The sequence below is a fragment of the Tyto alba genome, unplaced genomic scaffold (genome assembly GCF_018691265.1).
Source record: "Tyto alba isolate M040663 unplaced genomic scaffold, T.alba_DEE_v4.0 Super-Scaffold_38, whole genome shotgun sequence".
Taxonomy (NCBI): Eukaryota; Metazoa; Chordata; class Aves; order Strigiformes; family Tytonidae; genus Tyto; species Tyto alba.
The window spans coordinates 36,096,044-36,109,224 of NW_024881313.1; the positions used below are offsets into that span (position 1 = coordinate 36,096,044).

The 13,181-nt window shown below is 41.8% G+C and overlaps 1 protein-coding gene across 1 annotated transcript in view; it reads right to left on the minus strand.

Moving 5' to 3' along the window:
• The window catches only part of OXSR1 (oxidative stress responsive kinase 1), a 92,371-nt gene that overhangs the window by 37,655 nt on the left and 41,535 nt on the right, over positions 1-13,181 (minus strand). Inside the window, exon 4 of the mRNA XM_042801976.1 lies at positions 11,790-11,931. Within this exon, the coding sequence (XP_042657910.1) occupies positions 11,790-11,931 (142 nt within the window). The remainder of the gene's footprint in view (positions 1-11,789; positions 11,932-13,181) is intronic.

Below are 13,181 nucleotides of genomic sequence, written 5' to 3' on the forward strand. Positions count from 1 at the left end.
GCATCATGTCACCCACTGCCACAGCACTGGGTAAACACAAATCCCTTTCTTTAGCATATGCTGCTGTCACCTGCAATATCTTCACATTAAGTCCTCCTTTAAAACCATCTTTAAGATTAAATAATTGCATTTAAAGCAATGGGGTGGGGGAAAGCAGAATGGTGCTCTCCTGCTTATTCTCATTGGGAGATGCTTGTAAACTTGCAAACTGAATGGCAAGAAGTTTGTTACTCCAGGATATAGGTATTGCCAAGTGTAACATTTTGAACGTACTTCCTATTAATGTGGTAATGACCATATCCTGAGCTGATACACTTGGAATAAATGGTGTGCCTCTGGCACAATTACTATACTGGAAACAGGAAGCAGCTTTAGGCTGTAGCGTAAACAGTAATTATATTACATTTTAAATAAAGTTACAGAAGGCTGGAGTAAACTTTTTCTTGCCAGTAGCTTAACAAATGCTACCATAGTTCCAGACGTTCCTGCTCTGTAGCTATCATCTTCCTCTTTAAAGTGTCCTAAAGCCCTTCTGCAAAATAGTGATTATGTTTTTATTTACCTCATATTTCACAACTAGAGTGGGAAGAGGGTTTTGGACTTGCTCCAGTGCAAACCTGGATTCCCCACATCAGCCTTGAAAGGTTTCACAGCAGGGCAGAAATCCCTCCTCATCTGCATTCCAAACTGGTTTAACTTCCCAGTTCAACCAAATGCTAATGTACCAGTTACACCAGATTAATGCCTCCAGGCTAGGGCTGGGCCATAGGCATTAGATGCTATATAACTACAACTGATCCCTGATACAACAAAATTACAGTCAAGTGTCCAGCTACAGGAGACTTGGGAACACAGGAAGGCAATGAGATGATGATCCCCAGTTTCGAGTGCAGTGTTCCCACACACCTCAATTAATTTTTCCACAGGGCAGGGGGTGGGAACTACCAGAATTGTCTCCTAATGGTTTGTTCCCAGTATCAAAAAACCCTATATGAGTCCTTGAAATCCTGCTAAATGATCAGATCTGCCTTTACCCATAGCCCTCAATCCTTGGCACTGCCATATAGGGGATTTTGTTGCAGTGGCAACACTAAGGAAGAAAAACAAGACTTGCTGGTCCATAATGGAGAGCAGCATTATCAATAACCAGCTGCAACTATGCAATCCTGGCACATGCAATAAAACTTCATATTGCAGACTTAAAAGAACTGCTGTTTGCAAGAAAAGCAATGACGCAGGTTAGGTTATTGCTTTCTAAACAAGCCTCTTAATATTGTTTGGAAATCAAAAAGTATTCACTTGGCTTGTGTTCTAAAGTCTACGTTGAGAGCAAAACACAGGCCAATTTCTTAAGGCCACTTCAACCACGATACAAGTGACCTGAGCCAAGAGTGGCATCTCAGGACTTCTGTAGCCTAGCACTGAGAAGAAAACTGTCACATGAAGGGAGAAATGGAGATAAACCCCATTTATTATGCCGTTGCTTCCAACCTGCTCAGATATGCCTTTAGGATGCAATTCTGGCTGTCAGCACAGCCATGAGTCATCTGCCCATTAGATGCAATTTACATCAACTGTAACGATAAATTTTCATGGACTGAACTCTATAGTGCATAATTTGGCATAAGGAAGGAGTGGCTGGCCCTGCCAAGTTTCATTTAAAAGAAGAAAAGGTGCAAGCTACAAGAATTACTATTTTCTGGTAATGGCAATGAATAACTCAAAATATTTATACTGAATGCAACCAATTGCTGGAGCTGACATTGTTCTGAGTAATCTGCAAAATACTTCCAGGACAATACCTCTACGTACAGTTAAATATGAAGTAATTTATGACATTATACACCAAATGAGCACTGTTCATTCTCTACTATCAAACATTACTCTCCCATCAATGATATGCTGTTGCCTATGTCACCTCTTTCATTTGCCTTATAAGCCAAGATACAAAAAGCTGGCTATATACAAAATCTTTACCATTTGAGACAGAGCTGCTAAATGGAAACTAGGCTTGGAGAGCACAAGCAGACTAGTATTTTTACACCCTCAAACGCTAGCACATTCAGTACTAACATAGGAGAAGACGTTCAAGACAACAATATTAGAAGTGCTGTACATCAGAATGCTCCCTGTTCCACAAAGCTGTGTGTGCTAACATTTTCATGCCACAGGGTTGAGCCTGAAGTCCCAAACTCTCGGGTGAGATGCAATTACTGCCTGTTACAGTGCTGTACTTAATTCTGCAGAGCTGGACTTGGAAACATCTCCCAAAACTTGAAGGTCTTCCAACAGCAGAGAGCTGGCAAAGCAGCTTCCATACTCCTCTTTCAAGACTCCCTGCTGAGGCAGGCATAAGCAGGGGGAGGAGAGGGCCAAGTCCACAGCTTGTTTCCTCCCTGCTCATCCACAGCCCTCTCAGCAGGCCCTTGCGGCCACTGGCAGCTGGGACCAGTGGCAGCAGCCAGGCTGCTATAAATTAGAGCTGGGGACTAGCCCAGCAACACACTTTATAGCTCAGGATCAAGGAAGCACAGCAACTGCTCCTACCCTCTTCTCTGAGCTGCTCTGCCAGCTGCTGGGCCATGGTGAAAGATCAGGGCCTCAATTCAGGACCTAAATGCCAACAGCGCAAGGCAACTCACGATTTACTCCGAGTCTCATAAACGATAGAGGCATTTATAAAGCCCCAACTTCATTGGGGCTAGGTAGGTAGGAATGATTAATGGATTTTTCAACTGTCATTTTAAAGTCTGGAGAAAGTTAGATGAATAACCCAGTGTTATCAGGAACTTTAAAAAGTTCTGTTTGCTTCTTTTAAGCAGCATGAAGCAAGGCTTTGAAAGGCAGAAGTGACTGGCAGACTATGGCTTTGCTGAGGGGTGGGTAGACAACGCCTACTGGAAAGGATTGTCAGCTTCCAACAAGACAAGCTATACGATTACATCAAGTACTTGTTTTCCCCATGCCCGACCCTTAACATCCAGGCAGATCACATTCAGCACAGTGAAGAAACAGACATCTTCGGAGAGATAATTGCATCCAGTCTCCTGGCATAGGTAAACAGAAACCCCAGTAGGTGTCTGTGAGAAATTCATGTCCCACTGTACTTTATTTTAGCTAAAACATAAACACCTTTCAGAGGATCCATGATGCACTTCCTAGGTACAATTCCTCCTGATTTTTTGCCCTCAAAGCAGCAGTCTGCTTCTGCATCATTGAAGTAGAGGGTTTGGGGTCCAAGAAACCATGACTCAGAAGTTCGATTCATTTTAGGTTAAGTTGCTATGTCAGCTCAGGCAAGGGAGGGCTCACCAAAGCAAGCTGCAGGAGATCCTCCCGAAATTCTCTGTCATCTTAGTTATCTGAATAGCTCCAGGAGCTGGTAAGATGCTGAGACAGTAAAGAAAGACTCGCAGACCTTGGGCTAACTCGGTGGGAGTCCTCGACATGAAGCGAGACAGCAAACAGTGTGTCACATCACTTGCTGTGTTCCTGTCACACAGTCACTGTTATCACAGTGCCTGCAACTTTCCTTTATCTCAGCAACTTACGTCCAGCTTATGCTTCTTGTTCCTGTGCCAACTTCGTCTTTGATGGTTTTGTGGTCTCATTAATTCTTTCTCTTCCTACGTGTTTACAAGCCTAATGATGGTTAAAGGGAGGTGTGGTTCAATGACAGATCCTGTCTGCCTTGGACTTTACCTCCCATCCATCACTATGCCTCCAGCCCAGCAGCAGTGCTCAGGTAACTTCAATGGCACATCAGTGTGGGGGAAGTTGCTCCAGCTAAAACCAAAACTTTAAAAAAACCCTACAGTTTTCAGACAGATCAGCTCCTTCAGCCAGATAATAAAATGCTACAAACACTAGAACTAGCCCTCTTCTCCCAACAGGGAGACAATCTAATCATACCAACACTCACAGCCGCACTTTTTCCTCCTACAAAAGAGACCATCACTTCACATATTCACCCCAATGTACATCACTGCTGTAATATCAGTTTGTGGCAAGGAGAATTTGCCAAGCATCTAGGGCTTCTGACAAGCTTCAGCCCTTCGGCAGTCAATGCAAGAGAGAAGCTACATCTCTAACCTCGTACACCACTTCTTAAAGTTTCCCCTAGTCAGTGAGAACTTCAGTTTTTTCTCTTGTATCCCTCACATGGAAAGGGCCCTGCCCAGCAGGCTTTAAAATCAAGTTTTCGTACCATTGAACAGCAGCTAAAAACGCACCATGATTTCTTCCACAAATTCATCTATTCAGCCCTTCCATTTCCTGATCCTACTTCCTAAGGACTGGAGTGGGGACAAGGCACAAAACTCCTTTAACAGCTGCTGCATGAAAAGCAACACACAGAGCAAACTGTGGAGTCACAAGGTCTGCCTCCTACCCCTGGAGACCCAGGCATTTTTGGGAGGCCTTACCTCAGTCAGTGGTAACAAAGGAAAATAGTCAAGTTATAACATGGCCTTATTTCAATGTTTCATGTCAAATTATTTAACATGCAAGGAGGTGGGCATGTTTCATGTGGCAATACTAGTGAAGCACGCCACCATGCTGTGGTATCTCCTATATGCTAAAGCATGTTCCCGGTGTGCTCACAAATTGGAATTTCCCCAAAACTACCACATGTAGATCTCCCCAGTTTGAGTACAAGATGGATGAGGTAGCAGAAGAAACAAAAAAAGCCACAGATTCACACATCTCCCTGCCTTAAACCTGCCATGATAGAGAAATGAAAGTTCATTCCAGTAAACACATAATCAACTCATGTTAAGTAAGGCCCAAAACTTTTGATATAGGGTTGCTCAAAAAGGTCATAATTTCCAAAAGGCAACAAGCCCCCCTGTTCTGGAGAAGCAGTATGTATATCTGCACACCCACAAGGTCCAAGGCATTCCCCTAAGCAGACAAGAGCTGTCCATATCTATGGAGCCACCCACAGCTCTTGCTCAGCAATGTTTGCAACATGACACAGAAGGAGAAATTCAAGACAACCAGGGCTCGCGAGAGACTTGCCAGCTTGACTTCCTTCTCCAAAATCTAGAAGACGACAGTTTTAAGCATGGTCAGCATAGGAAGAGGAAAGATCTCCTTATTTCATCCAGCTATTCCTATAAAATGGAGAAAGCAGTTATAAAATTGGGTATCTGTACAATGAAAACAGTCCTCTTGGCACGCCCAGTCTAACCTGGTGATGCTTTCCAGGTTGCCATGAAATTATAGATTTCTCTGTGGCAGTTCCCTATGTGTTGTCCTAAATGTGTGTGGGTTTTGTCTCACTTTCTTCCTTGAAAGTATTAAGCTTTACTTTTTAATGTTAAAGTTCTAGAAGAACTCTGCAAGACGGCATATAATTTGATTTAATAAACATGCAAAAAAAATTTGATGCGGCCTCGCAAAATTTTCAAGTGTGCTTAATATGTTACCACACAAATTTAGCAAGTGACCTTTTTATTATGCTTTAGCATAAGACATGAATGAAGAGACTGCAGCAGTCTGAATAAATGCTTGAGGCATCTCCACGTACACAGCTTTTGGGATCTATGGAGGCCAGAAAATCTGCTGCATTGCAACAGGGGACAATCTTCAAAAGCCATCTTTTTGAAGTGGGTTATTCACTTGATGTATCATGGTAGAAAGGAAGAACACCGGTGATTTAAACAATTATTCTACTGCTGGAGAGATGCTGCAAGAGCCTATACTGGGTGATCTTGCCCCAGTAATCCATACTAGATAAAAGCAGTAACACGAGAAGGATGTCACAAACAGAGTGGTTGTACATATGTGTGAATGGCACTTGGTTTGTTCAAAGCCAAGAGCTAAGAGAGCCTGTTACATTTTCAACTGATACAATTAATGTCGCAGAAAGTGAATGAACATTATTCCCCCTGGAAACACATCAAATCCAAATACTCCTGACAACTCAAGAATTGCTAGAAACCATGTTAGTTGAGTGTGCAACTCAGTCATGGATCACTGACCAAAACCTGTCATTTCTGTTGAACCTTTCAGAGATCACCCCAACCTCTGTTCTCCTGCCCTTCACGATATTTTTCCTGCTTCTCATCTCCATATAACAAAGAGGGGAGAAAAAACTAAAAACTCACCTCCCTTTTAATGCGGTGCCATAGTGGTTGTACCAAGAAGTTGTTTTTTCCCTTGGGCTAAATTGAAGTTACTTTGAGTAACTGCAGGACACCCAGTGACAAAGTGCAGAGGCAGCACCTGGGTCCGAGGAGAATTATGTGGGGACAGAGACCTGAACACAACAGTCACACAGCAAGTGGCTTCAGGCATCACCCTGCAAGCTGCTATAGGGACCCTCGTAACACACAGAGCCCTGAGCACGGGGGCACTGACATCAGCCTGGAGCCACTGCAGGGCCCCCAGCACTCCTGCGCTTTCATCAGCTGGGATATTTACCATCAGAGTTTTAATTGCCAGGTTTTCAGGCTTCAGAGCAGAGACTGTCTTTATCCACTTCGAGGAAAACTGTCTCCACAGGAGCTATTGTTTCTGGCTGCCTGCGGATTTGGGATTTACATCTGGTTCATATTTTCTCTCTGCAACCACAGGGAAACTTTTTTTTTTTTTCCTTTAAAAAAAAAAAAACACAATGAATTTCTGGATGATGCAGTGGAAGAAACAGCCACCAGGAGAACATGCTGCTTTGCCAAACCACCAGAATATGTGCCAGACTGGCTGCCATGTACGGAGTGGAGATTTGGTGGTCCTTGTGCACTCAAGGCTGCACAGCAAAGGGCTTATTTGAGGGAACAAATCACCCAGTACTATCTAGACCAGCATCTTTTCTTCTTTCCCACCAAGATACCCAAGAGTAACATTTCTATTGTTCTGGCTACTGTACTGTTTATAAATTAAAGCTTTAAAATTTGTATTAACTACTACTGAAGGTTATTTCTGCCCATCCCATACTCTAAGGGAGAAAAGACCCAAGTACACTTCTCTGAATATAAAATTCCACTTCCCACAACTGAGCAATAGCTAGCTTTCAAATTACGAGTGGCCTGACTTAAAATCAAACTGGCAATTAGAGGTGAAATGCTCCACATCCTGTTATCCACTACTTAATCCTCCCCTACCAAACTTCAGTTCCAATATGAACTCCCAAAAACAAGATTATAGCACTGCGGAGAGGAGGGTTGTAAAGTTCTTCTACAGTATTACCACAGAAACAAAAAAAGTACAGTATTTGAGTCGTCAAAATTATCAGAGGCATACTGGAATCCAGTTTAACCACAATACCTGCCAGCACAGTTATCAATGCATTAATCAGCTACATGAAAATTACGCTTGAATCCTGTAGGACAGCTGAGTTCTGCCAAAATATATCCATCAGCTCCTTCATCATAAATCCAAAACTCACTACAGGAGGAGCACTCCTGAAAAACTCCACACACCAGTGTTGGTGATGTGTATGTGCTCACAGACAGACATCCTTTTTGCAGAAATTTTCTCATAATACAGGTAGAAGCAGCAGACAATTAAACTTTGATCCTGTGGCAAAGCCATCATAAGGTCCAAAAAATAAGGTAATATATTTTTCATAAACCCATGGCAAGAATATTGTTTCCAGGGTCTCTTCAAAGCAAATTTCCAACAGCTGCCACAGCATCCTGCTGCCCCATGCTTGGAAAACTGATTTTGAAGAGACACCAAAAAAATCCCCAAAGCATCCTGTATGGGGCCACAAGCTGATCTAACTCAGCATATCAAATGTGCTGTTGCACTTCTTGCCCCCTAAGTAGTTGAGCAGCAAGCAAATTAATAGCTGGATCACTGCCATGCCAATATTTCAAGTGTATGTAAACCTAAACCACTTCCTAGGCTTTTTTTGTTTTTTACAAAAAAAACATGTGAGTATCACATTTATTATGCTGCAATAGGAGATTCTGATTATATTTGAGCAGCGTATCATTTCACCTGGACTAACTGAAATATTCAGTTACACAACAGCTAATCATGAATAGAAGATAAGCTCAGAGATAAAAATAGGGAGAAAGACAGAGAGACCTTGTAACAGTTAATCAGCACGATTCATTTGTCAGACTGGCATAAAGAGCACCACATGAAAAAGCCTGAACTTCCCTGCAACAAGTCTTTTTAGGCAATAAAACCTCTAGGGTTGGTTTCGCTTTAGTTTTATTTCCAAGTCATTCAAACTCCTGCTAATCCCCAAATACACAGAGGAATCAGAGTCCAAATGGGGAAGAGGTGCAACATACCCTGTGTGTCACCCAGACAAGATTAGCCCAGGAGCAACCCTCGCAGCATGTCAGTCTTGCTTGACTTCCATAACAACATGTGTCCGAGCAAATTCCTGCAGGACAGCTTCAGCCGAAGGTTTCTGAGTCTGGCCCTCCATCCTCAGCACGCTGGCTGCTGCCCAGGTTTTTAACTCATTTAACATGAGCCGGATCACTGGGATTTCAAACTGTCATTGGGATCACTGTGCTACAGAGAAAACTGCAATGGGAACGGCAGCACCTGGCACAGGAGGGACAGGCACATGGCAATCAAGGCAGAGAGCTGCCAACTCTGAGATACGGGAGGCAGTGGTGATTTTGGAGGATGATAGGGATCATTCGTAATCTTTAGCTTGGTATAGAGTGTTTCATGAAAATAAAACTGATTCTGCCTTCTCCTTTGTCTTTTCCATAAGTTCTCACACTCTGTTCCCAACAGCCCTTGCAAGATGAATGCAAAGAAAATATCACTTTGGACAATGTGGGAGACTCAAGCATTTCTTGCTGAACAGTGGCATCTATTCAAGTCTCAGCCTTGCTCTGGCTGTTAATTAGGCAAGTAAACAAAAAAAATTATAAATTTAAGCCTTCACTAGATATTTGGCTTTCTAATCTCCTCTAGAGAATACTGTCAAACTACTCTGCTGTCCAAAGCAGGGATTTACACTTCCACGCAAAGCCAGCTCCCCAAACCTTAATTGGAAGTGGCATTAAGTTCAAGACAGGTTTATGCAGAGTAAGATTCAGCAGCAGCAGAATTTCATCAAGCTAGTCTTCCACATGCTAACCTAATTTACCCATTTAAGATTATGCATAATTTAGAAGTATCGAGCAGCTCCACTGTCAAACACATATTCTCTGATCTCACTGATGATTTACAACAATAACAAGCTATCCCTGCTTCAGGTCAACCCATAAAATTACATTTGGGTCCAGACAGTCACCCTTCAGGCTCTGCCACCAGCCCAGTTGGTCCAACATCAGATGTGCTAATTACATTCATTTCACCCATACTGTGTCTCTATCAAGTCATTTTCTCCTAGGTGTAATACAGAGTTGGGATATTTTAGTGTAACCAGCTGAACACCAGCTGCTGGGTGGCTGCTTGCTTTGGGTTGGTTGTTCCAGGTCTAATCAAAGCCCTTCAATTTTGACCCTTCACAGCTGATCTTAATTTGGCCTGAAGTTCACCAACTGCAGCTGCCCCACATTGCAGACATAATATTCAGCCTTTCAGCCATCACCTGATGCCATTTCCTTTAGAGCCAGATACTTCAAGCTGACCCAGGGGACCAAAGTTTAGTTATTTTAAACACTTCCTCTCAGAGCATCTCTGGCACAACTGCAAGATTTCCACCTGCCTTTCCCATCAGGCATGACCAATATTATGACCCCTAGCATTAAGCAAAATGGGAGAACCATACAGATATTCCTATGTGCAAGGAAACGTCCCATCTGCACTACAACTTTGAACTGTGTTTATCTCAGCAGTGTATACACATCTGGATAAAATGCAAGACAGCAAGATTAACTCCATTAAGGACGCATGTTTCATCCCTCAAAGGCATATAAGCTTGCTTTCTGCCAACAGTTAAAAACCCATCCTTTGCATCACAGGTAGGAAACTACACAGCTCTCCTCCTGTATCATAACTATTGCCACTTCTCCAAGTTTCCCAGACCACCGTGCCCCAGTACAATGAAGTAACCTAAATGCTTTTCTTCTGATAAAACAGCATGCAATTACTGGAGCAGCCCCAAAACGTAGGGATGCAACACACGCAAAGTAGCTGATGCACAACCGCAACCTTAAACTGCTGCAATGACACAGCTTTGATTTCTTTGCTGAAGTTCTCTAAATATGGGCAAAATGCTTCAACGAGCAGGACTAGAATGGTCACAGCGGGTTTGGTTCAGTTCGCTTTGAATGATTCAATATGAATCACATTTTCTTCAGACCAAGCAGTTTGAACTTTCTGTGAACGTCGATATTTTTGCTGAGTGCAGTGAAAATATAAAACCACACACATGAATATATCTTCTATAATCTTTGCCACAGTTACTGGTTTTGCTGCTTCACTACAGTAAATCAAATGGAGCACCATCTCCTTCAATACAGAAATCACTATGTGACATGTCCAGAAAAAACTCAAATTTAACTGGTTACTGTTGCTTTAACATATATATATTTCAGTTTCACTAGACCAGAAGATGAACTAAATCAGCCAAGTAAATCAATTGCAAGTCACAGATGAACATGGTTTTGTCAATTATTTATGGCAAGGGTGAAAAATTACCATGTACTCAGCAAGTAAGCTGGTTTGTTACTTCACTTAAAATTTGCAGAGCCGCCTCAAGTCTTATCTCTAAAAAAACAAAGGTAAGCAACCAGCTATGAAATCAAAACTGTCTTCAATGAAAACAAACATTCCTGCTAAATGAGAATTTTAATGGACATTGGAAACCGAAATTTGAGACTACAGGGAAAATAATTCCACCAGAATTGTTTCCAACTATTTCTTTCTTTTTAACCCAAAACAACCTACAAAAAAAACAGTTTGACTAAAAATATGAAAACTTCTTGCATTTTCTAATTAAAATAATATTCTGGCAAAAAGAGTTACCTCTTCTTATGCAGCTAACATAAGAGGACAGAAACTTACTCCAACACAGCAGCAGCAATGCCTATAATGGCATTGTACCAGAAGACAGCCAAGCTCACAAAATTCCCAAGAAAGAAGAGGCTGTTGTTCTCAGCAGCAGTCTGTGGCTGGGATGATGTATATTACCCACAAGCAGTATATTCTATTTTCAGCACATATTTAGGATTGCAAATCTCATTCTTTTTAAACGACAGAACATATTTAGTATCCTCTTTTCCTGAACTACACCACACCTTGACAGCAGGAGAGAGGAAAACATGATTTAAAAATATCTCCCAAATGACACAGCAGCACAGAAACCCACACATTTCAGTGATCAATCAAATCACAGGACATTAGTTAGCTGGTTTTGCCTACAGAAGAAGCTTTTCCACTAATTTTGCTTCCTTTTTTTTTTTTTTAAATGAAAATACCCAAATTGAAATTTCATGGTGTTGATCTTGCAGCTAGCCTTAAAAAAAAACAAAGAACAGGGCTTGAAGGGCTCCTTATTAAGTTGCTCAACACTTCTTATGCAGTGCTCTCAGTGATTTGTAGCTCTGCAAGAAACAAAACCAGCTGAAGTTTTCAAGCTCCAGCAACTACACTTCACAGCTGAACGTTAATTTTTAGAAAGAGCTTCTCTGTATCAGAACTTTCAACATCCCAAGATTTACCCAAATTTGGCCTAGTCATAGTATTTCCTAAAGAAGCAGCAACTATATAGACATTTGAATTCTAAGCTTTGATTAAGCTCTCACCTTGGCTTTCCTCTTTCCATGCCCTCATAGCTCCACGTGGGATGAGACTGCATGGGCTCAGCTACTCCGTTTCAGTGACACTCATGTCAGGGCAAAGATGCAAAAAATGAAAGATACCTGTGGATTTGTCCGTTTTTATGAAGGTAGTCCAGCCCCTCCAGCACCTCCTTAAGGATTGTGGCTATACAGGGTTCATCCAGGACACCAGTCTTGTGTTCTCCTTTGGCCACAATGTGCTTTATAATATCCAAAACAGAGCCTAGAAAAAAAGAGTTAAACACATTAGTTTAATCTAGAAGATCCAATTCACAGCTAAGTGTACTTCATAATCACTTAATATACAAGTCCAAGGAATTAATTGGGAGAGCAAGCGATGATGGTCAGGATCAAAGTCAGTAGCTGAAGCCTTTGCTGCAGGAAAGCAGAGGCAGCAGTGCATGCCTCCTACATGAACCTTGAAGGGGGTGCAGATCCTCAAGGTGGGCTGTAAAATCCCTGTCATCACAAGGAACTGAAGTTATTTGAAGAAGGCAAAATGTGAAGCGTACATACACGGAATTCTTGGAAGGCTTTTAAGTAGATACTGGTGCTACAGCTGTTTTAGTATTGAGTACTGGAGAAGCAAGAGGGTGCTGCCAGGACTCACAAGCCAAAGGCAACAGGCCTGATAAAATTAGACTCTCTTTTTCAACTCCTACAAGCTCTATGCAGAGGGACTGCAAAAAAAAAATATAATTTAATCTGTTAAGACATCACCCTAACAGAAAAAAAGTGGAAATAATTAAATAGAGACAAACAAGGCTGAATTCTGACAATAAGTCACTTCTTCACTGTGTGCAAAACTGGAATAACTTAGATCCTTCCCTAGAAACATCATGCTTAGTCTCTCTCCCAACCATGGTGTGAATTACATCATCTTGCGTGACAAACCACACTTTATGGAGCAAAGCACCTCTTTGAATTGCACCCAGGAATAAACAGAATCAATGACTAGTAAAACGCTTCTTGTGCAAGGCCCTGTTTTCATGATATATTTGGTACTGTATTCTTTGTATTTGCATCTGGAATCAAGACAGTCTTCTCAGAACTATACTTTTATTGCTCCAGTGTGGGATGCCTAAGCCTGTTTTCCAGACCTCTGCTATTTAGCCCCTTCAAACTTGGGTTTCTATGGTTTAATGACTGGACAGTCGACAAGTAGAATTTTTACAGCTACGGGCACAAAGCAGTGTCAGCGGTACTGGGAAGTTCTTAAAGAATGAGAAAAGCAGGCACAACTGCAAAGCACAAATTCCAGCTTTGTCTTTGAACAGCAAGCTTATAGGGAAAGAACATCTCAGTACTAACTCAGCTAGTTTAGAAAAGCTGAGTGAAAAGTTGTAGAAAAGTTTAGAGAAGTTCATTCTTGCAGTCAAAACACCATACAAGAAAACATCTTTTTTGTATCTGAAGAACAGTGAAAGCCGAGAAACTTACTCTCATGAGTTTGATCAATAGGGAAATTACAAG